At 58.3% G+C, this 26,408-nt stretch overlaps 3 protein-coding genes across 18 annotated transcripts in view; all 3 read right to left on the bottom strand.

Annotated features, from left to right (window-relative positions):
- Positions 1-968: 968 nt before the first annotated feature.
- LOC104687517 (C-factor-like) lies at positions 969-4,777 on the bottom strand. The gene is made up of 6 exons (XM_019284262.3): positions 3,234-4,777; positions 2,663-2,714; positions 2,242-2,429; positions 2,000-2,158; positions 1,772-1,882; positions 969-1,129 (listed from the first exon to the last, which is right to left on the bottom strand). Exons 1-6 carry the CDS (start codon positions 3,369-3,371, stop codon positions 1,016-1,018), a joined length of 762 nt encoding a protein of 253 aa, XP_019139807.1. The 5' UTR covers positions 3,372-4,777; the 3' UTR covers positions 969-1,015.
- A 145-nt stretch (positions 4,778-4,922) lies between these two features.
- Positions 4,923-16,914, bottom strand: MTSS2 (MTSS I-BAR domain containing 2). 14 transcript variants are annotated; one of them, XM_039558247.1, is made up of 15 exons: positions 16,790-16,914; positions 13,008-13,069; positions 12,829-12,902; positions 10,984-11,068; positions 10,713-10,804; positions 10,554-10,628; positions 10,288-10,296; positions 9,684-9,841; positions 9,496-9,603; positions 9,322-9,419; positions 8,606-8,816; positions 7,794-7,871; positions 6,934-7,110; positions 6,673-6,838; positions 4,923-5,952 (listed from the first exon to the last, which is right to left on the bottom strand). In XM_039558247.1, the coding sequence occupies exons 1-15, from the start codon at positions 16,856-16,858 to the stop codon at positions 5,180-5,182; spliced, it is 2,235 nt and encodes a 744-aa protein (XP_039414181.1). In that variant the 5' UTR covers positions 16,859-16,914; the 3' UTR covers positions 4,923-5,179. The 14 variants fall into 14 exon arrangements, with proteins under 14 accessions (XP_039414181.1, XP_039414182.1, XP_039414183.1 ...); XM_039558248.1 differs by having other exon boundaries at positions 7,794-7,868; XM_039558249.1 differs by having other exon boundaries at positions 8,606-8,813.
- A 1,862-nt stretch (positions 16,915-18,776) lies between these two features.
- The window catches only part of VAC14 (VAC14 component of PIKFYVE complex), a 68,480-nt gene continuing 60,848 nt past the window's right edge, over positions 18,777-26,408 (bottom strand). For all 3 annotated transcript variants that reach the window (XM_039558285.1, XM_039558286.1, XM_039558284.1), the window contains 5 exons: positions 24,659-24,833; positions 23,802-23,920; positions 22,909-22,988; positions 21,173-21,323; positions 18,777-19,659 (listed from right to left, as the gene is read on the bottom strand). In XM_039558285.1, coding sequence (XP_039414219.1) covers positions 19,497-19,659; positions 21,173-21,323; positions 22,909-22,988; positions 23,802-23,920; positions 24,659-24,833 — 688 coding nt within the window. In that variant the 3' untranslated portion in view covers positions 18,777-19,496. The remainder of the gene's footprint in view (positions 19,660-21,172; positions 21,324-22,908; positions 22,989-23,801; positions 23,921-24,658; positions 24,834-26,408) is intronic.

Raw genomic sequence — 26,408 nt, 5'->3', positions numbered from 1 at the left:
TAAAGCCCACACAGAGCTCATATAAAAGCCACCAGCGATGATCCACTGCCTCATAAAGAGCTTTAACTAGAGGGACCCTTTCTCCCACCCCTGCTGGCTTTAACAGAGCCCCTGTGTGGTCCAGGGACCCACCTAGGGCTGCCTCAGCCCTTGGGGCTGAGCCCCAACTTCCCACTCCCTTGTGTCAAGTGTGGGAATGATCCTTCATCCCCCTCCACTTTTCAGTGGGAAAACTGAAGCTCTCCCTGCAAAGAGACCCCTGCCAAGCTTCCCAGAGCATCCCCACAGCAACGGGCTTGCCAAAACCCTGCGTGTCCAGCCCACTTGAGATATTGTGCATTTTCTTCTGATCCCTCTTTTGAGAGATGGCTTCAAAAATGTCAGCTGAGAGCCTCTACAGGAATGCTCTTACAGGATGGGGAATGGGAGCCTGTTTACAATATCCCCTGGTGTACCATGAGGGATGGATTCAAGGAGGGTCAGCCCAGGATGCCCTGCCCAGGTCTCAAAAAACATCTTTAGGCATGTGCTGAGACTTGGGAGATCTCCCGCTGTGAAACCCCCCAGCTGCTGGAATAGGAAGAATCTTTGCTGGCCTTGAACCAGCAAGAAAAAAGCCTGGCAGCATCCTTGGGGTGGGCATGGAAGGGCAAGCTGCTTTTGGGGTGGGGAGGCTCAGCAGGACAAGGGCTGAGTTTGGGGACTGTTTGGGATGTGCCCATAAGCAGTATGGCTTCTGATCCTAGAGTGAGGATGCCCAGGGGGCTCCCTTGGCCCCAGGGGATGCCTTGGATTCAGGACCACACTTGGAGCATCCTTCCTTATACTGCTCTGGACCAACTCAGCATCCCAGGCTGGGGGGGCAGCAAACCCAACTCTCACCCCCCAACCCATGTGTCCCTGTTTCTATTCCCCTGCCCACACCACACCCTCCTTCTCCGAATCAGAGTGAGCCTGTAAATGGCAATTCATTCACTTTAATTGGTTATTTAAGCTCAGTGGGCGGGTGCTGCTCTCACCAGGGCAGCCTCTGCCCTCTCCAGTCCCAGAAGGTGCCATTGCTGGTGGCCGAGAGCTGGGCCAGCAGCTGCAGGACGCCCTGCACGCTCTCCTCCTCCGTCACTGGGCCCTGCCGCACCCAAGGGCAAGGGACAAAGTGAGCCAAGATCCTTCATCCCAACACCCCCAATCCCACCCATGGTATGGTGGAATGCCAGCTCTGGCTGGGTTGGTTTGGGAGCAGCTGAAGATGCTTTAGCAGCCAAGGTATGTGGCCTTGCACAAATTGATTGTCCTTCATTTGAGTGCTGTAAAGACGGAGGTTAATTTTTTCGTTCCCCCTTAAGAAGTGACACTTTTGTCAGCCAGATCAGGGTAAGGGACAGCTGAGTGCAGGACCGGGGTGCCCTCTGCTGACACACGACCAGGATGGGAAAGGAAATAAAAAACAGGGAAGAAATTGGATGGTTTTGGGGGAGAGCCTGGAATTCTCCCTTTGCTGTGGTGGCACAGCCACTGTGGGACCAAGGGACTGCACGGGTGTGGGTGCCCAGGGAAGGGATGTCCACGGGAAGGAATGTCTGTGGAAGGAATGCTTCTGGGAAGGGGTGTCTTTGGGAAAGAATGATCCTGAGAAGGGATGTTCATGGGAAGGGGTGGCCTTGGGAAGAGGTGGCCTTGGGAAGGGATGCTCCTGGGAAATGATGCCCCCAGGAGTGGATGCCCGTGGGACCTTGCTGAGTTAGCATGCCATGCACCTCCCATCACTCACCATCCCCTGTTCCAAGGGAGGTGTCACATGTCCAGGGTCCACAGACACGCAGAGGATCCCTCTGCTCCCATACTCCAGGGCCAGGCACTTTGTGAGCATGTTCAGAGCAGCCTGGGAGGACAAATTCCCCACCTTACCATCACGATCTGGCAATGCCATGGCCAGTGGTGGGGGGAATCCCACAGGAGGTGGCCCCCAAATTCCTCCCCATCCTCCTGCTGGTGGTACCTTGCTGCAGCGGTAGCAGATGTCCTGCCTCTCCTCCCAAGCCTCCGCAACCTCGATGGAACCCAGGATGCTGGAGATGTTGATGATGGCAGCTCTGCTGCAGCTCATCTCATGCTGCCCTTGGGCCTCAGCCGCTTCCTTCAGCAGGGGCAGGAAGGCCTGCAGGGGATGGGATCTTAGGCATCACCACCCTCTTCTTCCCTATTCCCAGCGTCTGGGTCAGGGACTGACTGTGTCCTCACCTGGCTTGTCTGCAGGGGCCCGATGGTGTTGGTGGTGTAGACGAGGCTCATGTTCTCCGCTGTCTCGGTGGCCAAGGTGCTGCGGCGCGTGGTGCCGGTGTTGTTAATCAGGAGGTTAAGGCCAGCACTTCCCACCTCCTCCCGCACCTTCCTGACTGCTGCCTTGATGCTGTTGGGGTCTGTCACATCTGCAAGGAGACAGAAGGGTTTGGGCACAGGCTGGTGGCCACAAGCCTGACAAGGTGCTGTAGGTCATGGCAGGAGGCAACTCCCAACCACTGACCATCCTCCTGGTCCCATCATGACCTGGTTGAGCTGAGCCAAACTGAGGGATCCGCCTGCTTGGTGGCATTTCCTGGAGCCACCCACGGTCGCAATTAAATCCTGAGAAGCTTCATCCCCTTCCCGCCCCAGCACTTACCTAGAGGCAGGATCACGACGTTGGGAAAGCCCAAAGCCATCTCATTGACAGCCTGTATGGAGAAAGCAGGGGGAGGGGGTCATGTGGGGAAGCTCCCTGGGGGGGACCCTGCACCGTGCTGGGGTGGGAACAGGGTGGCCCCTCATGTCACAGCCGACAGGTTACAACGAGATCCAGTGGGAGCGATTTGGGGTGAGTCACTGCTTCTCTGCACCTGGCTGAGCACGGCAGCCTGAAAGCTCCCAGCAGCAATGCCCCTGGCACAGGGGCTGCCAGCAACCCCCCCAGCACTTCCCATCATGCACATACCTGCGCCAGGAGGTGCAAAAAAAATTAAATACATACACATTTAATATATATATATAGCTATTTTTAGTATTTAATACATATCTATGTATTTTTGTTATATATACATACATACATGTATATATATATGCATGCGTTTTTCAGTGCCATTCATTGTGCAGGATGCTGGCACTCAACCTCCCAGTTCTAGGTGGGATGGTGGCAGCCCCAGGCACCATCCCAGAGCTGACTCCCTCCTGTCCCCCCACGCCAGTGCCCTCCCTACCTTGCCCTGGGGGTCCAGGCAAGCAGCGAAGAGGTGCTGAGGTGGGCTGGGCTGCTCCAGCAACCCCTTCAGCAGCCCCAGGCCCAGCCCCCCATCGCAGCCGGTCAGCAGGACACTGCTCACACGGAGTCCCTCCATCCCCACTGCTCTCCACAGCCGGTTGTGCCGCCCCAGTGAGGTTTGGCAATCGGCCTCAATAATCTGGGAGGTGGCAACGCTGTGGGTGCTGCTGGGATGGGTGGAGGTGGGGGGCACCGCCTGCACCTCCTCTTCTGGAGGGGATGGGGCAGCAGGATGCTCTTCTGCATCCCAGGGTCACCCATCACCTTGACCATGGGGTTTTCTCGCTCCTCCATACCCCGAAACTACCATCCCCCTCCAGCTATGGGAATCCCAAAAGAGTGATGGGACCTTCCCAGCTGTCCCCCATCACCGGGGTGACCCCAGGGAACCAGAACATCCATAGGAGCGCAGGCAAGGCTATTAATTACAGTACAACCTTTATTAATACTGGAATCTTCACAGTGCATTCGTTACTTGTAGCAGTGACTATGGAAAACGGGGGAGGGGGGGAAAGAGGGGAATTACCACCAGAAAAAAAAAAAAAAGGAAAGAGGGAATGAAAGAAAGAGAAAGAAACTTGGCAGAGGAACAGGGAGAGGGGAAGCGGCGGCAGAGGCGGGAACACGAGGAGGGAAAATAAATTAAAAAAAGAGAAAAGAATAAGGACCAAGTTAACAACAGCACCAGAAAAGTTACTTCAGTCGAAAGACAGGTCAGTTTTTTTTCTTTTCCAAGGAATTTTTGTTTTCTGTACAAAATAAGAGACCCCCACCCCCTCCCTCAAACCCAAACATTTGTCACTTGGCATCAGCGGTTCTGGGCAGGAGAAGGGGAAAGGGGGAGAACTAAATTGTTATTCCTAACGGGGAGGGCTGAGGGGGCTGCGATGCGACAGACAGCGGGGGGGCGGGGGGTATGTACAGCGGGGGCCGGGGGGTTGTGCTTTCCTCCAGCTGCCGGCAGAAATCAGCTGCTTTGCCTGGGGGTCTGAGTCAAACCTTCTGTGCCTGGACCCACCTCCGAGAGGACCCTGCACTTGGCCTGTGAGTGCTGAGTGGTTTGGAGGGGTTCCCAGTGATCCTTGTGAGGGGGGGGGCAAAGAGGAGGTTCAGCATCCTCAGTCCCTGCACCCTGGTGTCCCCCCAAGACAGAGGGGACTGCAGTGCCTCTACCCCCCTGCCCTGCCTGCCCCCCATCCCCCAATTCTTCTTCCCCCCTGGCACCCCCAGCCCATTGCTTCTGCCCCCTGAAATGAGGCTGAGCTGTGTTGGCCCCAACCAGGCAGCTGGGGGGAATGGGGCCAGGGCCCCCCACTCCTGGTGCTCCTGGTGCTCCGTGGCTCCTGCCACGGCCCTGCTGGCACCGTCCTCTCCTGCTGTGGCTGGGGCCACCCACCTGCGTCCGGGGGAAAGAAAACAGAGAGGAAAGGGAAAGCAAGAGGGGAAAAGGAGAAGAGAAACAAAGGGAAAGAGGTGAAAAAAAGGAAAGGAGAAAAAGAGGAAAATAGAAGGGAGGTGAAAAAGAGGAAAAGAAAAGAAGAGGAAAAGAAGAAAAATGGGAAACTGAAGAAAATAAGAAAAAGAGAAGGAAAAGCTACATAGAAGAACAAAAGAAAAAAATCAAAAGAAAAAAGCAGAAAAAATAAAACAGGCAAAAGAAGAGGAGAAAAGGAGAAAAAGAGGAGAAAGAGGGCCAAAGAGAGAGCATGTGAAGGAGGGATGTAGGGAGAGGGCAGGGCAGGAGGAGACAGAAGGGCAGGAAGCAGGGGGCACCGGGGAGGGATGGGGCAGCGGGTGCCGGCGGGTGGGGGTTCCCGGGGAGGCGCAGCGGTTGCCCCTGATCCATCGGCCGTGGCGGGCACGTCCCTGCTGGCCGGGGCGTCATCACGATATCCGCGGGGCCGACCTGTCATTGGTGACGGTCCTGCGCAGGCGCACCCCACGCCGGATGGCCACCAGCATGTCTTCGGCCGGGGGGTCCATGGAGGCCGCGGGGGGCGGCGCGGGGGTCTCCTCGCTGGGGCCGGACCCCACGAGGGCGGTGGGGAAGGGGAACTGGCCTTCCCCCAGGGCGTGGGCACCGGCCACCAGCTCCCCGATCTTCTCCACCAAACTATGCCGGTTGGCAGCCAACTGTTGGTCCTCCTCTTCCTCAGTGGAGAGGTGCTGGCCGGTCCCGGGGTAGACAGAGATCTCCATGGCACCGCCACCCCAGGCAGTATTGGGAAGGCTCAGCCGCTTGGGCGAAGCTTTGGCAAAATCCAGGGGGTTCGGAGAGGCGTCATCAGCGTAGAAGACGCACTCTTCACTGCCCACCCGTGTAGGGCCGGCATAGCCAGGGGAGTCGGGCACTGTGGGGGTCTTCACGGGGACAATGGGGGGTCGGATGGGGATGGGGCCAGCATTGGAGAGCGTACGGCGGACCGAGGGCTTGGTGGAGGGTGTGCGGCGGATGGTGGCCACTCCTGGGGTGGTGCCGGCTGGCAGGTTGGTGCCGGTAGGCAGCCCGGCGGTCGAGGCAGGACGCTTGGTCTGGATCATCCGCCGGTAGTTCTGGGCGATGTTGCTGTTGCGCGGGATGGTGGAGGACTTGTCGAAGTCACTCTGGGGGTCACACTCCACGTCACCGTTCACCGAGTAGCAGTCGTAGTCGGAGCCTGGGGAGGGAGCAGCACCATCAATGTGGCTGGGGGGGCAGTGGGTTGCCAAGCCCAACCATGCCATCAAAGCCAGCCCCAGCCACCTCCATCACAGCTCAACAACAACCAAATTCAACTGCCATGATCGTGACACAACCACTACTGTCCCAGTCATTGCTGGCACAACATGCTCAGCATCAAACCCAAACATCACCATCGGAAGGCAACCACAATCACCCCAACCATCACACTGAAATCACAACCAAGCCCAGCTGTCACCATTGCAACCACCACAGCCAGAGGCATCACAACATGATCACAGCCAATTTCCACTGCCACCACAATGTGCTCATAACTGGCTCAGCCATCATCATGCCAACATGATGACAAATGTGGTTATTTGATCTCCAGCTACCAACTCTGTTGCCATCACCTACCATCTGCCACCACCTCCACCTGTACTCAGCCTCTGTGCACAGACACATCACCACAAACCATCACTTCCTGGCACTTCCTGGCACAGCTGTACCCACTGAGCCCCAGCTAACACCCAAATAACCAGGAAAAGCTGTGGTTATTTGTGGCACCCCACTGGCCCCTACACAGTATGACTACAGGCTGATGCTACGACACCCAGAGCACACACAGATGTGCCCCAGGACCACCAAAGCCTCTGCTGTCCCCTTCCCCACTCTAAGCGCAATTTCAGGTGGTTCTAGGTACCCCCAGTGCGGGTACCTTGAGAAGGGATGGTGTCCTCGGAGCAGGAGGGGGTGGTGGTCTGCGTGCTGTAGCCACTGGAGTACTGCAGCGAGTCCCGGCTGCTCTTCTGGTGCTCCAAGCTCAGCCCACGGGTCAAGACCATGGCCAGGTCGCTGGCGGCAGGGGACACCTCCTCCCCATGCTGTGGGGGCAAGGGGCACTGTCAGCACCCTGGTTCCTCTCTTGGGAACCCCCAGGAGCCCCCCACCTCTGTGCCCTCCCTGCTGCAGCCAGTACCTTGGCAGCAATTGTAGCTGGTGACATCCGGGGCCTGGGAGCATCCTCGCTGCTGATGCCTGGGTACCCACCAGCAGGAGAGCCCATCTCGGCTTCCCGCAGGTGCTCCACGCGGTCCTTGCGCCGCTGCAGGGTAGGGACCACCGGCTGGTCATAGGGGCTGGCCTTGGACCAGTCCTGCAATGGGCAAGGCATGCGGTTCATGCTGGTGACACCGGGACCAGGAGTGGGACAGGAGGGGTCTCAAGCTGATGTCCCCCTGATGCCATGAAGATTTTTTGCCTTTTCTTTTATACCCCTGTTACACCTTTTTTACAACTTCTGTATTTTTAGTGCTTTCTGCCTACATTCTTGGATTTGTTTGTCAAGCTGAGAGGCTAAACATTTTAGAAGCTTCGTAGGTAGAGGATAGTGTGCCCCAGACCCCAAGGTCCTCTCCAGAACACATTCTGTAAACTAAGATAGAACCATCCAGGGGAAGGTTCCTTGGGGAGGGGGGCTCATTCAAGCCTCCCATTGGGGAATTTTTGATAGATATGCTAATTAGTAACACCTATAATGTTATACCAGACATTTTGGGGGTGTGCATTGCAGTGTGCACTTCGGTGCATTTGACCTGGATGTGTGCACCTAAGGATCCTTAAAACAAATACCAAGGTAAAACCCTTTTCCCCTTCTAACCCTGTTTGACTCTTGATTTTAAGACCAGGAAAAGGCACCACCCCATGTCAAGCCACGGGTGCTGCTCAGGATGCTCTGCCCCATGCAGGAAGGGAAAGGAGGGTCTGAGGGCTGAACCCCATGAAGGGAGGGGGGAACCACGTGTGAAATACAACTCTGGTGGGATGGCAAGGACTAACCGAGGTGGGGGAGCTGCACTCGCTAACTGACTGGCAGGTTTCGGAGGCCTCTGAGGACGCCGAGCTGGAGGACTTCTGCTGTGCCGTGCCGAGCCGAGAGCCGGAGGGGAAGAGAAGAGGCAGTTAGCAAGCAAAGCCAGAGCCATCACCCTGGTTAGAGCTGAACCCACAGCTCCCCTGGCTAAGCGAGGCCCACAGCCCTCCTCCCCTCTGGCAGCGGATGCAGGATGGCGAGCAGGATGCAACCTTGGCAGCAGGGTCAAGAACTAGGATGATGCACTGCCCCAACCCTTCCCCCTTCTCACCCCAAGCCATGCGGAGTCAACAGGTATTTTGGGGAATGGGGACCTTGCTGGGTTGGTGATGTCAGGTTAGCATGGACAGGTGGGAATGGCAGCTCCCTGGGGATCCTGGACATCCTTGGCACTGGGGGTGGTGCAGCATGAAGGGGAAGCTTTGTTCCATGCTGCCTGGTGGGTGACTGGCACAAACTGGGTATTATGGGGCTGCAGTGATTGGGAAATACCCTGTTCTCCTGGCATGGGGAAGGGGATACCTGTACCCCATCCCTGGGGGAATTCGTGGATGGGGTTTCTCTGCCGTGTGGCCCATGATACCCCCAAGTATGGCAGGCACTCTCAATATTCCCAATATTTATTTCCCATGATGTCAACACAGCTGGAAATACTCCTGAGGGTGGGTCTCATCACCTCTGCACTGGACCCTTGTGTCCCACCCAGCACCACCCACCCATTCTATGATAGGGGAAACTGAGGCACAGAGCTGGGCAGCACTGACCACCCTCCCCGTACCTGGCTGGTGATGTCCGAGGGCATGGGGGAAGGTGGTTTGGAATAAGCGGCGTCCTGGGAGATGAAGCCGGAGTCGTGGGAGGAGACGCTGGAGAGGCGGGTGGCGGCGGCGGGGGGCTGCGCCAGGCTGCGGTAGCGATAGGTGGAACTGGGTGAGCAGGTCTGAGCCCCGCCGGGCCACGCCATGCCACCCTTGGCACTGCTAACGCTGCTGGGGGGGCGCCGGGGGGACGGGGACACGCCGGTGGGGAGGACAAAGGAAGGAAAAGAGAATTTAAGACAGAGGTTTGGAGGTGGCAGGATGGACAGTGCCCTGCCACACACCACAACCTGGGGAAACTGAGGCATGTATGGTCCTCCTGGGGTGTCCCTTCTCCTCCTGGGGTGGCCCTGTGGCAGGGAACAGGCTGGGGGACATGACAGAGGTGCTATGCTTGCCCTCAGACCCTCATGCACAGCTCACATCGTCCCCAAACCCCAAAGGACAGGGCATGTGTCAGGCCCCCATCCTGCCCCATAGATCCGCCAGCCCTGCCCAGTGCACCAAGACCAGTTCCTCCATATTAATGGGAGCCACCTGCCCATATGGACATGAGAAGGTGGACATGCACCTTGTGAGCATCCCCAAAGGCCGTAAGCATCATCAGCCCACTGGGGTTAACGAAGAGGGCTGGATTTCCTGGCTGTGGTTGGGTGTGGAGCCCACCCCACCATACCTGCACATGCTGGACTTGCGGGAGCTGGAACTGCTGGGTGAGGACGGGGGTGTCTGGTAGGACCAGCTGTAGTCAGAGCCCTTCAGGTCCTTGATCACCTGTAGGAAAGATGGGGTCTAAGTCCCCACAAAGATGCTCCCCCGCTCCCCTGACCCCTGGCTCAGCCCTGCTGACCTGCTCACTGGCGGGTGGCAGCTTGTGGGGCTCAGCAGTGAGCACCACCAGGTCCTCGATGATGCCCTGCAGGTGGGTGATCTCTCCCAGCATGGTGAGCTCCCCATTCTGGGGACAGACAAGAGGGAGCATCAGCACCCACTGGGCAGCAGGAACAACCCCCGACCCTCTCGGTCCCCAGCACTCACCACCACGGGCTGCAGGAAGGTGATGAAGGTGCAGAAGCGGCCCCGCTCCTCGATGAGGGCTTTGCGGACCGCCTGCTTCTCTGTCTCCTCCAGCAGCAGGTACATGTCATTGACGTCCTGCAGTGCATTGTCCAGCTGGGGCTGCAGGTCCCCCTTCCCTGAGAGATGGGGCACTGTCAGCACTGGGCTTCCCTGCCACCCTCCCCAGTCTGCTGGTGGTCCCACTGCCAAGCCGAGGCCATTCCCCCAGCCTGGGGACATCACCCCATCCTCACACTCCAGCAGATACCACAAGTCTCCCACTGTGCCCATATCCCTGGAAGGTCGAGGAGCACCCTCACCCCACAGCAGCCCTGGGCAGGGGTCTCCTCTGCCATGCCATCCCCATCCCTGGCACTTGGGACCAGAGGACCCCTTGGGCTGTCACACGGTGGGGCTGGCATCGCCTCAGGATGTGGGGTGCAGGCTAAGCTAAGCTAAAAGCAAGGTGAGGGTGGGAACAGGGAGCGGATGGATGGACGGACAGACAGAGGCTGGGGAGACTGGGGGGAGTAGATGAGGAAGCAGAGAGGGGGCCGGTGGTGGGGGGCAGCGGTTCACTTACCAAGTAGCTCTACAGGAAGGATGTGGAGGGGAGGGAAGAGAGAAGGAGACAGAGAAAACGTGTGAAAAGAGGCCGAAGGCTGGGGCGCATGCCCCGCCTCCCCGCCACCCCCAGGGCCATGCTGGCACCTCCCTTTCTGCAGGGGGGCAGCAGGACCCCCCTAGTGCCCACCCCCGGTTGGCAGTGCCACAGCCGGGATACCTGCCCTGGCTGGGGGTGCTGCGGAGGGGCTGGTGGGGGCACCCCCCAGGAGACCCCCCCCTCACCTTTGCGAGCCTTTTTCTGGAGCTTGAGGGTGTCAGAGGACTTTTTCTTGATCTCATGGCGTGCTCGCTTGTACTCTGGGGGCACAGAAATGCTGTCAGAGGGGACCCCTGCCCAGCAGTGCAGCCACCCTGCACGGACCCATCCTGTCCCCCTCATACCTTTTGCATGGTCCTTGTCCAGCTGGTTGGCAGTTTTCTTCCAGTCCTCAATCCTGTCCTGCAAAGGGTTTATCAGGCTCTCCATGAGGGCGCTGGAGCAGGGAGAGAGAAGAAGAGAGTGTGGAGAGCGCCGGAGCCAGCGGGGAGCCATTCCCCATCCCAGGCCCAGCCCACACCCAGAATCTCCTTCTTCACTGAGGGATGAGCCCGGCCAGGCTGTGTCACCAACACCTGTGGGTTTGGAGGCAAAGCTGATCCTGGTCCCACTTACTTGGTGAACTGCCGGAGCTTGGCCTCGATGCTGCGGTGCCGCATGCACATCCGGGTCAGCGCCGAGCCAATGTCCCTCGTGGCACCTGGTGGGGAGCAAAGTGCCGCTGGCAAGGGGCAGGGATGCCCCCACACCAGTCCCAGCCCAGTTTGTACAGTGGGAGCAGGGTGGCTCATGACAGGGATGATCAGTGCTGGGATGCACTGGGCATTGGGACACTTTGGGTAGGGGGGTGGCTTGTTTTTTCCCACGACAAATCCACAAAATAAATAAATGATCAATAATACATGAAACACTAAATATCTGTTCTGGAGGTTTTGAACCCACTCCCATTTTTTCCTGGATCATCTTTAATTTGGCACTGGGGGATCAAAGAAGGGAAGGGATGAGGTACCCTGGCTTAGTTCCAGGCAATCAGCTCTGTCCCACACCTCCAGGCACAATCCCGAGAGAATAAAAAGGGAGTCCAAATTCCTCGGGGGGGATATTTGCCAGCAGCAGAAAGCAGGAGCATCCTTTTTAGGTGAAACCGCTGTTAACTCTGAAGCCTAAGGATGGCCACATGGTGGCAGTGCTGCTGGCAAATCCCAGGAAAACCAGCAATCAAAAATCCTTGGGTGCAAACTAAGGCGACATTCAGCCTTTCTCTCCCCTAAAAAAGCCTCCAAAGACACCTCTCACCCTTTTGCAGGAGTGTTGGACGGCCCTCAGTCCCCCAGTGCTACGGAAATAGGGAAACCCATGGGCCAGAGCCTTCTCCTGCACTGGGGTTGTCTCCTAATCCAGCTCCTAATGCTCTTATCCAGCTCCTGCTGCTCCTAATCCGATTCTCATGCACTGTGTGCAAGGGCAGCAGCCAGCCCCCACCCAGTGCCTCAGTTTCCCCATGCTGCTGCTCTGCCTCCCACCCCCCTCAAAAAGCTCTGCAGGTATAGCAGCACTACAAGGTGACGCTGACTCCTGTTGTGCTGGTCCCCAGCTGTCCCCAGCATCGCCCCTGTGCCTCCCCCTTGCTTTGGATGCCTGGGCTGGCAGGGAGCTGGGGGAGCCCTAATCCCCCTGGTGCAGTGGGCTAGTGGGTTTGGAGGCAAAGCTGATCCTGGCTCAAGATGCTGCCTCCACCTCCTCCTCCACCTCCTCCTCCTCCTCGCATGGCTCCAGATGGCCTGGATGCCGCCAGTCTGCAAACCAGCCCAGGACCATCTGCTTGGCAGAAGCCAAGCGGTGGGAAGTGGCTCCTCGTTGCCAGTGGGCACCCGGAGAGGGTCCGGGGATCCTTCCCCCTCACCCCCCAACAGTATGGGGGACCCCGCATGCAGCCTTGGCTCTTCAGTCACCTCCCTGGTGAGTTGTGGTTTGTCCCCAAAACAGTCGCGCTTGGACTCCTGAATTTCCCTCCAGTTAATTCCCCTTCCCTGGAGACCCCCAGACCAGCCGGGACCCCCCCATGGAACTTCCCAGGTGGGTGCCAGGGACAAGGAGGGTGGATTGTGCGTCCTGGGGAGCAGAGATGGGTGCAGGGGACCACGGCGTGGGGCTGAGCCACCCTGAATGTCTCAGCCCCACCAGAAAATGTGGCTAAGCACCCATGGGTGGTGAGGAGCAGCACCCACGTGGGTGCCCACCTCCTTCCCTCTCCCCACTCTGCCTTTCCAATGCTGCTTCCCAGGGCATGCTCCACCTTGGTGCAGGAACAGGTTGGGCATCTCTCTGTGGATGGTGAAGCTGCTGCTTGAAGTCCACCCCAACAACGTGGGCAGGGGACACCCCACAGGGGACACTCACCACCTGTCCCCCTACCCAGACAAGCCTGGGGGCACCCGCCCCTAGGAGAGAGGACCCTACCTCGGGTGTTGGTGGCCATGTCGGCCACTTTCTGGAAGGCATCCAGGAAGGCAACTGCGGCCAGCACCGTGGTCCTGGGGAGGAGAGAGCGAGGGGGGAGCTCAGTGGGTGCGGGACACATTGGGATGTGCCAACGAGAAGGGGGGTGGCCCATGTACCACCCTGCCTTGGCCACTCACCTGAGCTGGGAGTGCAACTTGGTGGCCTTCGAGTTGAAATCCTCCCATATGGGGTAGGAGCTCTGCAAGGAGGAAGGGTGATGGTGAGAGACAGAGCCCCTCGCCCCCTACACCACTTCCCCAGACAGGGAAGGCCCCCCCTTCACTGGTGCAGAGACAGAGCAGCTCAACAGCTTCTCTGATGGCTAATAAAGGCCACAACCCTTTTCCCTCCTGTTTTTTTCCCTTTCCAGTCTGGCCACCCAAACTTATAGACTATGGAGACCTCAGGATTATGAGTGATGTCCTCCTCACAGGGGTCAAGGTAGGTTATTATAGGTTTGGAAATTTGAGGGGATGAAATGGAAAACATTTAAGACCCTGGCTAGCAGTAGAGGAGACACCCCCAGCTTCCCCACAAAGCACTGATGGCCAAACCCGCCATCATGGAGAGCTCTAGCCCCACAGCCAGGAGCCCCAGTCCTCACCTCCCCTGAGCCCAAGGACTGACAGGGCAGAAAGGGAGGTCGGGGGAAGTTTTGTGGGGACAGGGACAGGGCACAGGTGCTTGGGAGGCCACCCCAGTGCTGTCTCAATGAGGCCACTCCAGTGCCACCCCAGCAAGGCCATCCGTGCAAGACCAGTCCCACTGCCCTTGTGGTGAGGCTATTCCAGGGCTGTCCTGGTGCCACCATTCCAGTGAAGTCATCCCAGGGCATTCCCACTGCCACCATTCCAGTGAAGTCATCCCACGGCAGTCCCAGTGCCACCATCCCAGCGAGGCCATCCCAATGCCACCGTTTCAACAAGGTCATCTCAGCACTGTCCCAGTGAAGCCAGTCCCAGTGATGCTTCAGAGATGCCAGTCCCAGTAGACCATGCTGGTGCCATTCCAGTGAGGCCTCTCCCAGTAATGCCAGCTGCAGCGCCATCCCAGCAAGGCCATCCTGGTGCCATCACAACAAGGCTGATTCTGATCCACCAGACAGCGAGGCTATCCCAGTGTCACCATCCCAGCAAGGTCGGTCCATGTTGTCCTGGTGAGGTTAATCCTGGTGCTGTCCTGACAAGGCCATCCCAGTGTCAGCCTTGTGTGCCCAGTACTGGTGCCATCATTCCAGTGAAGCTATGCAGATGCCAGCACCCTGGCAAGGTGATTCCAATGCTATTCCAGTGAAGCTGGTCCCAGTGCTACTGTCCCAGCAAAGCCATCCCAGTGGGGCCAGTCCTGGTGTCACCATCCTGGTGAAGCCATGCCAGTGCTGCCATCCTAGCAAGGTCAATCCTGGTGCTGTTGTCCCAATAACAAAATCCTGGTGCCATCCTGGTATTGCCATCCAATGACAGTGATAGGCATCTTTAAACTCCCCTAGGACAGCCACCAGGGGACACGTACATCACCACACATCTCCATGGGCACTATGGCTTGGTGGCAGCCCTGGGGATGAGGTTTGCACTGAGGGGCATGGGACCAGCCTAGCATTGTTTTTGGGGACCATGAAAGCCACTATTTCTTCATGAGTCAGCAAAGAAAGAGCTTGAGGGTGCCACTTCACACACCACTTGTGGCAGTGCCCCGCTGGTTGTGGGTCCCCAGGGACTATCATTGCCAGAAGGCTGGGCCACCATTCCTGGGCTACTGTCCCCAGGCCACCTTCCTTGGCCACCCTGGGCAGGGCAAGTGAGGCTCCCCTGTAGAAGGGAGCGGGTTGTGATGGCCCAAACCCCCTGTGATGCCAGGCATGAGGAGGATGGGGAAGAGGACAATGGGGACAAGGACATGCCAAGGTCACTCAGGGACGCCAAGCACGCGAGGAGAGGCAACAGGAATGAAGCCAGCTTGGGGACTGTCACCAACAAACAAATCCTCCCCACCACAGGCCAAGGGGTGCTGAAAAAGCCACCCGCCACCAAAATAAGGTCCCTTTGCCCTCTGACCAGCACAGGGGTCCCAGCCATAGGACCATATGCACATCACTGCCCTTCAATGCTGGCAGTTTCTCAAGCAGAGAGTTACTTGTTCCCCAGTGCCCGTGCCAGGACACCCACGTGGCTGGGCGATGGGGACAGTGCACCCTCAACTTGGCCGGGGCGGTGCAGGGCACGAGCTGAGCCCCAGCTGTAGTGTGGTAGGGTTTTCCTTCTTTTTCATCATTTTTCTTTCATCTTTCCCACCTTCAAATGGTGTGAAACTGATTCCAGGCTGGTCTCCTTGGGTGAGGAGTTCCCAGTCCCACCGCATCCGGATGGTGCTGGGCATGTCACTGGGAGGTGACAGCTCTGGGCTGGCTTATCCCTTCTGAAGTCTCAGCAGGGGAATGGGGAAACTGAGGCAGGGGCTGCCCCCACCTCCCCCCTGGGAGTATAGGACTCAGCCTGACTCCTGTAGACTCCAGGAGGCTGCCTGGAGAGGGTGGCTGGGGTGAAGGCATTTGGGGGAGGGAGCTGATCACCCCAGCACCCGTTTCCCACCAGCCCTGGATCCCACTGCCCTGGGGAGAGCTGGGATTTTCTCCCTGGAGCTTTTCTCCCGGCCCTGAGCCAGAGTCCGGCTGCAGAGCCACCACTGCCCCTCGAAGGGGTTAATCTCCTTCTCAGCAAGGCTTTTATTTTTTTTTTTATCCCCCCTCCCCTGCTTTGGCAATGACAGCATTGTCTGGACGGGTCTGCAGCATGAAGAGAGGAAGAGGAGGAGGTGGAGAAGGAAGAGAGCTTTTGCCTCCCAAAAATGACGAGGGCTAAACCCCATCGCTGGAGCTGGCTGTGGGAATTTCGGCCCCCCCAGATGAAGAAACATGGCTGGTCCCCCCTCCCCACTCAGCCCCTTCTCAGAAATACCTCCCAGCATTTTTAATTTATTTTTTTGAAATGAAAACAAACAAAAAAAAAGGTTTTTTTTAAACATGGCCCCATCCTGCTCTCAGAGAGGGTGGAGGCAATATCCTCTCCCCGGGTTAGGAAATGGGATCAAGGAGCTGGGAGACCTTTTTGTTCCATTGGTGTCAACCCCACTGGGTCCAGCAGAAATCCACCCTGGGCATGGGGGGGGGGGCAGGGACAAGGCGATGCCTGAAATGGGTGGCAATGCCCGGTGTGGGGCCAGTGGTACCTGGCAAGGGGCAGTGATGCCTGGTCAGTGTCACCCAACAAGAGGCTCCGGCACCTTGGGATGGATACAGGGCTGATACAGAGCCAGGATCCCCAGTATGGGCTCCAATGCCCAGCACAGGGCCCTGATGCCCATTATGGGATGGATGTGGGGCTCTGGCACCCAGTGCCATGCTCTGACACCCAATGTGAGACCTCGATGCCCGACATGGAGCTCTGATACCCAGTGAAGGATAACAGGGCAGATATAGGGCTGCAACACCCAGAACGGCTCCGACAGCCACTGACGGATCTGGGGATGTTGTGGGGCTGCAATCCCCAGGATGGAGCTCCAGTATCCAACAGTGGATATAGAGCTGATGGGGGGCTGCGATCTCCAGGGCTCTGATGCCCAACACAGAGCTCCGATGCCCAGTAAGGGGCTGATGTTGGGTTCTGGCACGCCGTGCCGGGCTCCGACAGCCGATGTGAGACCCCCACACTCGCTGCGGGGCTGGTGTTCGGGCTCCGATACCCGATGCGGGGTTCCAAGCCCCATCTCGAGGCCGGGGAGCAGAAGCCCCGGTACCCACCGCGGGACCGGCACCGGCGGCGCGGGGGCTGCGTGGGGAAGCCGGGTGATGGGGCGGTGGTGCGGGGGGAGCGCTGTCACGACAGCAAAACCGGGGTGCGGGGGGTGGGGGGACGTCCCCTACCTTCATGTCGTTGATGATGGCTTGGAAGAGGCCGCCGAGGGCTCCGCACTCCTTCTCCGCCGTCTCCATCGCGGCGCTGCGGCAGCCCGGGGCGGGCGGCGCCGCCGGGGGAGGCCGCGGCGGCGGGCCAGGCTCAGCGGCGGCGGGGGGCGGGCGGCGCCCGGGCGGCGGCGGCGGCGGCGGGGGGGGCACAGCGGCGGAGCGGCGGCGGAGCCGGGCGGGGCATCGCCCCCCTGCCTCCTTCCCTCCCTCTCTCTCGCCCTCCGCGGGTGCTGCGCGGACCCGCCGCCCCCTGGCAGCGGCGCGGAGCGGGGCGCGGAGCGGAGCGGGGCGCGGGGAGCTCCGGCCCGGGGCGGCGGCGGGGGCGGGGCGGGGCGGGCGCTGCGCGGCACATGCGCCGCCCGCCGCGGGGCCGGGGGCTGCGGGCGGCGGGGGGGATGCTCGGTGTCAGCCCCAGGGATGCTTCGGGAGCGGCTGCGGGTAACCCGGAGGACGCGCAGGGATGACGGAGCGGGGGGCAGCCCCGGTGGTTCTCGGGGATGCTCCTGGGGGGGGGGTCGGGGAGCAGCGCCGGCTGTCCCAGGACTACAGCGGAGGGAGACACGAGGGGTGCCCGGAAATGTGGGACTGGTGGGGCCAGCACAGGGATTTGCTCCGGAGGCGGCGGAGAAACCCCCAGGGATTATCTCGGGGTGCTGGGTGAGGAGCAGGAGAGCCCCAGGGAGTATGTGAGGACACTGCACTTGGAGATGCCATGGGATGGCCGAGGGCAGTCCCAGAGCTCTGGAGGTGCCGGCGGTGGATGCTGCGTCTCCCCAAAGGGTGTTTGACCCCCACTGCCTTCCTGACCCTCCAAGATGTGCTGGAGGCTGAAGTCCCTCCGCAGTACTTACACGACAGCTCTGAAATGTCTCAGTGCACTCGATTATCACGCAGCCATGGGAAAGGCATGGCCGGTCAGCAGACAAACCCTTCCCACAGCCATCCCGAGGCCCCATCCCCAGCCTCCCGGGATCTGGGGGTGCCAGGCTGAGCCCCAACAGACCTCCCTACCCCTCACAGAGCAATGACACTCAGTTGGGGCAAGGGTTTCAGTGCGAGCCACCTATTCCCCCTCCTGCCAGAAAAGTAGTCCTGATCCCATGCTGATGATGCCCACACTGCTCTGGACGGCGTTGGTCAAGAGCCACCCATAAGGAAACAATTATGGCTCAGCACTCCGGCAGCCGGCTGGAATTTCTCTCCATAAACTCAGTCCCTCAGTGTGGAAACAGGCTGCTCAGCAGCAACGAGCTCAGCAGGAGTGAGGCAGAGCCTGCCCTGGCCCACACTGGCAATGACCCGGGGGTTCAGCAACAGGTACCCCCCAGCACTCTGAGAAACTGGCGGGCTTGAGAAGCCACTGCTCGCCTATCCTGGAGGGCTGGCTGTTAAAATTAACCCGCCGTGACTGGGTCTGGAAAGCCCGTTCCCGGGAATGACAGGAATGTCTTTATCCTGGCCAAAGCAGCGCCGGTATGGGGCTGTTTGGGGAACCCACTGCCAGAGACAGTCTTTGTTGTAAACAGGCCAGAAGCCATAAAAACTCCACGAATTCCTCCAATCCCCCTCTTCCTGGGATCAAGTGAGGGCCTGAAACATGCAGGGGATGCACTGGTGTTCCCCCAAACCACAGCAGCCTGGCACGTGTTGGGGTCCCTCCGTGCTACAGGACGGGATGAAGGCAGCACCAGGGGCTGCTCAGGGCCAGGAAAATGCCTGTCACTGTGCTGCGGTTTCGTGACTGTGGCCTGGAAGAATTTCAGTGGTGTTTTTTTTCCTGCTGGGAAGAAGAGCAGGCGGAGAAGCCCTGGCGAGCCAACGTGGCAGGGCTGGGCCAGCCTGGGGCACAGGGTCAAGCAAGATGCTCCATGCCATTCCCTGCCCTTGCTGGGTTTTTGGCTCCACTTGGGAACAAAACTATGATGGCAAGCCCAGCAACAAGGAATGGGCTGTTCTGCATTGCCTGTTTATTTTATCAGGGGGAGCTTAATGCAGGAACATGGAATGGAGTCTGGGGTTAGGTCCACTGCCCCCCGTGTCCCCCGGTGCCAGCTGGGAGTTGAAGCTGTGCCGTTGTCCCTGCCAAGAGCTGGGGACTCAGAGAGGATGTGTGAATGCAGGGAGGGGGCCGAGTGTCAGGCACAGGAGTGTCTCCCCGAGTGAGATGCCACTGGCCACCTCCAGCAGGGCCTCGGAACCAGAGGGTGGAAGTCAGGGTGGTGAGAGGTGGCTGGCAGCCCCGCGTGCTTGTTTTCCAGGGCAGAAGGCCAGGGGTTGCTCCCGTCTTCCCTTCCCCTCCTCCGGTGCTGCTGGCAGCAGGCTGGGTGCTCAGCTGACAGTCACGGGGAAGGCATTAGCAAAGCAAAGGGGAGTTTCCTCGCCCCACTGCAAGAGAAGATGAGGTGCTTTACCCTGGCCCTCTCCTCCTGCAACCCTTCCCCATGTCCCCACAACACCCACAGGAGAAGCTGGGCACAGCCTGAAGGTCTCCCGTCATCCATACGCACAGTGGGGGGCAAAACCAGCCCCGTGTTGAGCGCTTGATCATCTCCATTAAACCCACCAGATCCTCTGGTGGCCAGCAACCGGTGTGCCTGTTCCCTGGTCCGTGTCCCCTGGTCCCTGCCCCAGCAACTGTGCACACCCGCGGCGGCCACGGGGATGCTCAGAGGACCACCCGCCGGTCCAGCTGCTCTGCCTGCCCAGCTCGCTGGTGTCTTGCTTCCAGGTGCTTGTTTTGGACCTTCTCAAAGTGCTGCAGCAGCTCCGTGTAGTCGATGTTGGAGGCTGCTGTTCTCTTGAAGCTGGTGCTGGGCTTGGTGTTGTCCCTGCAGGGTGGGAAGAGAGAATGAGGGTGGGAAATGGATGTGGATGTTTGGTACTGTGAGCATCCAGCACTGGCAGCACCAAAAGCTTGTCCCGAAGAAGCTGAGCTCAGCAAATCCTAGTCATGCAAATCCTGGTGCCTCATAAAACACCCCTAAAGACATATTTTCTTCCTCCAAACATGTGAGATAGAGCCCAAGAAGTCCTGGGACAAGCAGGGGACAAGGGACATCTGCATCGTGGCTCCACATGAGAGGTTTAATCCCTGTGCCACATGCTCCCATCTATCCCAACCCATTCCAGTCAAAAGCAGTGAGGAAAGGATGCCAGGGCCGTGTGCCTCAGTTTCCACGTCCGTTTTTTTGAGCAAGCAAAAAACATCCAGTGGCAGCAGGAACAGTCCCCAAGGATGAGCACCCATGGCAGGAGCCTCCAAATGTGGGCTCCCTCAGGTTCCAGCCATGGATACTCATCCCTGTGCTGTGCCCATGCAAAGAAGGGGGAGACACCAGCCATAAGATGCCCACGGGAAGATGGCAGGCAGCTCTGGTGGCCCTGGTATGTCCCTGGGGAGGGGGCAGCTGTGGCTGGCCGGTTATGAAAGCCGGCTTCCGTGTTTGAAGGAATGTAGGTCAGAGTTAATCAGATGCTCAGGCCGTCTGACAGCTCGAAAAACCCCCACTGCCAGGGTTAGTGGGGAGAAAAAAGGAGGGGGAAGCACATGCAGCCCCCTCTCCGCCCCCCCAATTAAATATCAGCGCTGGGTTGTGGGTAGGAGCTCAGCGCCAGAGGCCATGAGGGATAAAAGCCATCCCAGGGAAGCAGTTAAAAGCCAAGGAGCGACAACAGCAGCGGGGGGTTAATTCAGAAACCTGCCCATCTTGGGAGCTCTTTTTTGTTCCCAGGTCTGCGCCAAGGCACAGCCAGCTTTATCATCAAACCCCCCCACTACTCATTAGCCAAGGGTTGGAAAGCAAATCCCACTGGCAGCACCCCTGGGCAGGGAGCACGAGGATCTCAGCTGGTCCCCAGGGAGATGCCGCCCTTGCACATCTCACAGATCCCCAAAGGCCAGCAGTGGAAATGGAGCAGCCATCCAGAGGCATTAGCAGGGTGCCAGGCTCCTTTTGGGTGCCATGAAGACTGTCCAGGCTGCAGGGGGGATGCTTTGGGAGCACCCCCCAGCTGCTGGAGTCTTTCTCCATAAACCTCCTTCCCAGCTCTGCTCGTTTCCATAGCGACCCCACAAGTGAAATTTTCCATCCCGGATGCCAAATGCCTGTGGATGAGGCACAGCCCTCCCAGGGTTACCAAATATAGACACAAAAAACCCCCCGAGCCAACACTCCCAGCCATGGGGACAAGGAGCAGCCACGGCCGCAACGGAGCTGGGGGGTGAGAGCCAGAGCATGGGGCTGAGCCTGGGATTGGGGCTGAGCCTGGAATGGCAGGGATGCTCAGCTGTGGGGGAACAGCTGATCCAGCCCGATGCCGGTCCGTCCCCACAGCACTTACGCGGTCTGCATGAGCTCTGGGTTGGGCACGCACTGGAGGCGGTGGGAGAGGAGCTGGAAGGCGCTGCTCTGGGGCAGCAGCATCAGCAGGCCATAGAGAGCCTTGATCAGGTAGGGGTTGTTCTTCACATCCAGCAGCTGCAGGCGGAGATCTGGAAGCGGACAGAAGAGGATGGGAAGGCAGGGAAAATGCATTTCAACTCCAACTGCAGTAGCAGGTTCCTCCCACCCACTCTGATAGCCCTGGAGAGGCTCTAAGCCTCTGCCAGCCGACCCATGGGGCACTTGATGGCACCCTTCTCCCCTTTCATTAACCCATCCATCTTGGTGTCCCACACTGTCCAGAAGTCCCTCTCCTTGACACAGCCCCCTGGGGGGCAACCGGCTTCCCAGTCTGCTACTTCTGATACCACTCACCCCTGATACTGTCTGCCTGAGAACACACATGCAACATGGGATTGCTCCTCAGCTTCTGCAGATTCAGCAGTAATACCCACCCCGGAGCATCACATCCAGAGGGCTGGGTGACACCCTCCTGGGGACTCTCTGGAGCAGAAGGGATCCCCTCCGCTTGGTTCTGAGGATTACATGTGCTGGGCCTCAGTTCTGCTCAGTAGAGGCAAAACCACCTTCTGGCCCCATCCCTTGCTGTGCTCATGGTGGAAGAGTCTTCTGGAGCCCTAAATACAACTGAAGGAGTAGCCCAGGCGATGGGGCAAGGCCTGGGTCCCATCATCTCACCTCCTGGTTGTCACTTGCACCTCTGGTGTCTCCCAGTGAAGGGAGCCATCCCTAGGGATGCCACTTTGTGGGGGACACGTCTGTCCCCTACCCCGAGATGTGCAAACTAAGGTGAGTGTGGTGGGGAACTCTCGATGAATAATTTTGGGGCATGCAAAACCACCACAGACACGTGGCTGCCTCACACATTGGGACAGTCATCCTGGGGATAAGGGACAGGGTCTACTGGAGGGAGCATGACTGGGGGTCTCTACTGCCCAGCTGCTCTAACCCTCTTCCCTTAAATATTTCCCAATACTACCCTGGACCTATATAGGTGTCCCATAAAGTCCTTTCCAGGACATTTCCCAACAACCTCAGTGCACTGCTACACCTTCAATGGGAAGCCCAGGGGCAGCAAACTGACATAATGAGAAATCCCCCCACAGCCCCAGGTCATCCTGCCATGTCCCCTGCCACCATCCTGGCTCCCACTGTCACACCCCTGAGACCCTGGTCAGGCACTGCAATATTACCCAGTGGGGGACCCACACTGCTGCATGCTGGAGAAAACATAAGCTGTTTTTTTAGGGCTTAATTCTTCATTCCTAGAAAAATCCACTTTTTTCTTGCTAAGATCCCCAGTAGCACCCACGCTGCCACCCCGTGCATCCGAGGGTAGCACAGAGGGTTCCCCCCCATCTGACGCCCTCCTCGTGCGACCCTGGAGATGCTCAGTGTGATCCAGGCCCTCCCCCATCCCTTCCCCCATCCCTTTTGTTGGATGCCAGTGCTGCTCGCTCCCTTAACCTATATCTGGGGGGCAATGCTGCCCCCCACCGTGCTGCCAGTGTGCCCTTTTCCCGGCGGGCAGCTCCAGCACCGGGCAAACCTCCCGGCAAGAAGTCTCATAACTTCTGCTCTATTTATTTGTGCGGCGGCTGCCGCCTGCGATGGAGGCGCGGGGAGGGGGAGCACCGCACGCCGCCCCTTCCCCACCCGGGGTTTCCTCCTTACACGTGAATATGGGGCACTCGATGAGCTGCACCAGCTTGTCCACCTCGGTGAGGAAATCCACGGTGACCTCCAGATCCCCGCTGGATGTGGCTGTTAAGGATGTTACCTTGGAAAAATGTGGCTGGGTAGCAGCAGATGGCTCACGCGGGTGATGCCAGCGTGGACCGTGGCTTTGCCAAAGCCTCCCTGTATCCACAGGTCCTGTGGGATGCGAGCGGGCAGGGAAGAGGCAGGGCTTGCATACAGGCAGGGCTGAAAGGTCTGTAGGGTGGCCAAGGGATGATGGAGGGAGACAGGATGAGCAGGTAGGTACAGGGGAAGAGGCAGGCTGCCCAAAAAGCTGAGAGCAGGCAGCAGGAGTGTTCAAGGGAGGACACTTGCTTTTACCCTCCTGGCCCATGGGGACAGTGTGTCTCCCAGAAGGAATGCCGGTGTGCACTGGGAAGGGAACTTGAGCGTGTTACTGTGCTTCTTCGTTTGGAAAACTACTCAGGGAACCTTGGGGTTTGCTGGCACATGAAAATAATCACTCTGCTGAAGGCAGATGGTGAGCTCACCGGGGACTGTGCTGTGCTGGGCACTGCCTGCTCCTCACCAGGCTAGGAGGCCAAAGCCATCATCTTCCTGGGAGGAAGAGGATGTTGAGGAGCCTCCCCTCCTGGGCAGGGGAAGGTCAAGGCTCAGTCAGTGCATGCCTTCCTCTCTTCTCACCACAAAAAAAGGGATGACACCAGGGGAAGGGAGCTGGCACATGCCCAGCACAGGCTGCCCTGCCCCAGTAATGATGGGCTGCAGGCAGGAGGCTGGGCTGGCCTGCAGGATGACCTTGGTTGCCACAGAGGGACCAAGGGCCAGTTCAGTCCCCACCCTGACAGAAAATCCCCAAAGGATACAATTTCTGGATGAGGTCGTAGGCATGCTTGTAGTTCTGGGTAAGGAAGCAGAGGGACACGGTTGTCACAGGGTTGTGACACCAGGACCGGTAGAGGCAGCAGAAGAGGTTACGGCTTTCCTGGGGAAAGAGGGAACCATTGGGGTTTGGTCACCACTGGGAGCACAGACATGGCATGGAGAGCCCCAGGTACCCAGCATCAACCTGCCAGGCTGGCAAGTGCCACCGAGACACAAAGGGATGTTTCTGGACCCACCAAGTCCATCTGGCACTGCCACGAGCCTCAGCCTCAGGAGATGGGAGACCAGGTGGGCTTTGGGGTGACAGCATGACAAGGTGGCCTTCAGGGCTGCTGTGTCCACCACAGGATGAGGGGCTGGAGGATGACCACCCAAAGGGATACCCCTGCATCACTGGTTTTCAGCAGAAGGAGGAGGAGGAGAAATCCTCCTCCTTCTCTCCCTCCTTGGATGTCACTGGTGCTGGTGGCAGCTGCTCAGCAAATCCTGTGGGCATGTTCCTGGGAGGGACATTTGAGGGACTGCAGGACCCTCCTCCTGCTGTCACCTGTCCCATGGCCCATGTGGGGACAGAGGGAGGAAGGAAGCAGCTGTTTGGGGGCTCAGTAAGCCCATTCTCATTCCAGGGAGAAAAGCAAGAGTTGGGCAGAGCTGGGCACATCCTCCAAGTCCATCCTCAGCTCCTGAAGAGTGGAAGAATAAAGAGGCTGCCCGAGCTCCAACCCTGGGACCTACCAGGCAGGGACTGAGCAGCAAGACACACTCCAGGTGGCTGCCAGGTCCCCACCACCCCCACTATGTCCCCTCCAGCTGCTAAGCCTGCTCCTGCTGCTCGTACCGGGGTCTTCAGGTCCTTCAGTTGGTTTCTCAGCTGGAAGAGCTCAGAGGACGTCAGCAGGATGGTATTGAGGGTGTGGACCATGGTAGAGGCGAACTTGAGGTCCTCCTCCCTAAGCAGTATGTCTGCCATGGAGTGAAAGATGTTCTCTGCATTCAGAAGTAGACAAAGCTGCCTGTGTATCAGAGAGGAGAGAAACCAGGGGGGAAGGATGGTTAATGAGAACAACCAAAACTCTGATGTGAGCCCACTCCTCCAGAGAGGACCAGGGCGGAGATCTGGGTGCATTAGAAGTTGGGTGAGTGTGATGGTGCCAGAAGGGAGATGCTGCGGGGCAATACCAGGCTCTGCATTTGGAGCATGCAGCTATTCACACCAGGACAAGAACAAAAAACCATAGCTAGGCTGAGACATGTCCCTGGTCATGTTGCTTTGGGGCCTTGCTGACACCCACCACTATGGCTCGTGCCACCTCAAACCTTCCTGTGACCTCTCTCACAAAGTTTCAGTGTCACTTTCCACCCCGACCAGTGTAGGGAGCATGCAGTAGCACCATTGCAGATGGCATGTGATGGCCCAGTCAGACCAATATCCCACTGAGACCGGGGAACATCCCAGTGAGCATGGCCAGTGGCGCAAAACAATTCCTCCTGGCATTCAGCAAAGCTCTGGAGCCAGAGGCTGCTCTTTGAATTCCTCCAGGCTCCAGCTGCCAGGAGATCCGGTGCTGAGTGGCTCCAGAGCTCCAGCTGGTGAAGCTGGAAGATGTCTCTGCTCCACTGGATATCCTGCCAGCAGCACTCTCCCCAAAACACAGTGTAACCAGCACTGCAGCCCACGCTGATCTGCCTGGCTGGGTCACAGCAGGAATGTCCTGCTTAACAAACCTTGAGGCATTCCCAAGATTTTCAACATTTTTTTAGACCAGAAACAAAAAAACAGATTTTTTTTCCTCCCACATTTGTTTGGATTTTGGGATTTCCTGTTTTTCTCCAGGCTGTTGCCTTCCTGGGCAGTTTGTATGAGGACACCTGAAATACTACCCAGTGCCAGCTTAGATCCCCAGTGTGGGGACTGGAGAGACACAGGGAAGTCTGCCTGGCTCCCCGGCATCCCAACTTCTCCTGAAACTGGGATGCTCCCTGGCTCACCACATTTCCCCATGGGCTGATGGGGAACCTTGGCACCAAGGCATCCCCCAGAGCAACTCTGCTTTCCCCCAGCTCCTACCAAGCACAGTTCCCCACCAGATACTCTTAGCTGGACATCAAATTTCCCCCTGGAGGCATCTCTGAGAGGATTAAGAGGCAAAACAATAAGCAACTGTTTGGGCTGCTGAGTGGGAGGCATTCACTAGCTGCCTGGTTTGGCCAGGAGGTGAGAGGTACACCTAAACTTCCCCTGCCTGAAAGTCATGTTTTCACCTCCTGGGGTGAGGAGGAGGAAGGATGTGAGTTTCCAGCCCCTGTTCCTGTGAGGATGGACCAGAGGAAGACTATTTGGCTCTAGTTAGACACCAAAAACCATACCCTAAAGCCTGGTGGTTTAGGGACGCAGGAGGAGAATGAAGATACAGATCTTCTCTCCTTAACACATGGAGGAAGAAACCCCCATCTTCCTCCCACCTCTTCGTCCTGCCAAATAATCCCTTCCCTCCTCACCCAGCCCCGGCTGCTCTCCATCGACAGCTCCCGCATCCCGCGTGGCTGCCGCCGGACAATGAGATGCTCTGTGCGGGATTTTACGTAAC

Source organism: Corvus cornix, chromosome 11, assembly GCF_000738735.6.
Source record: "Corvus cornix cornix isolate S_Up_H32 chromosome 11, ASM73873v5, whole genome shotgun sequence".
Lineage (NCBI taxonomy): Eukaryota > Metazoa > Chordata > Aves > Passeriformes > Corvidae > Corvus > Corvus cornix.
The sequence above is the reverse complement of the archived record's forward strand: the minus strand, read 5'-3'. Positions and strand labels throughout refer to the sequence as shown.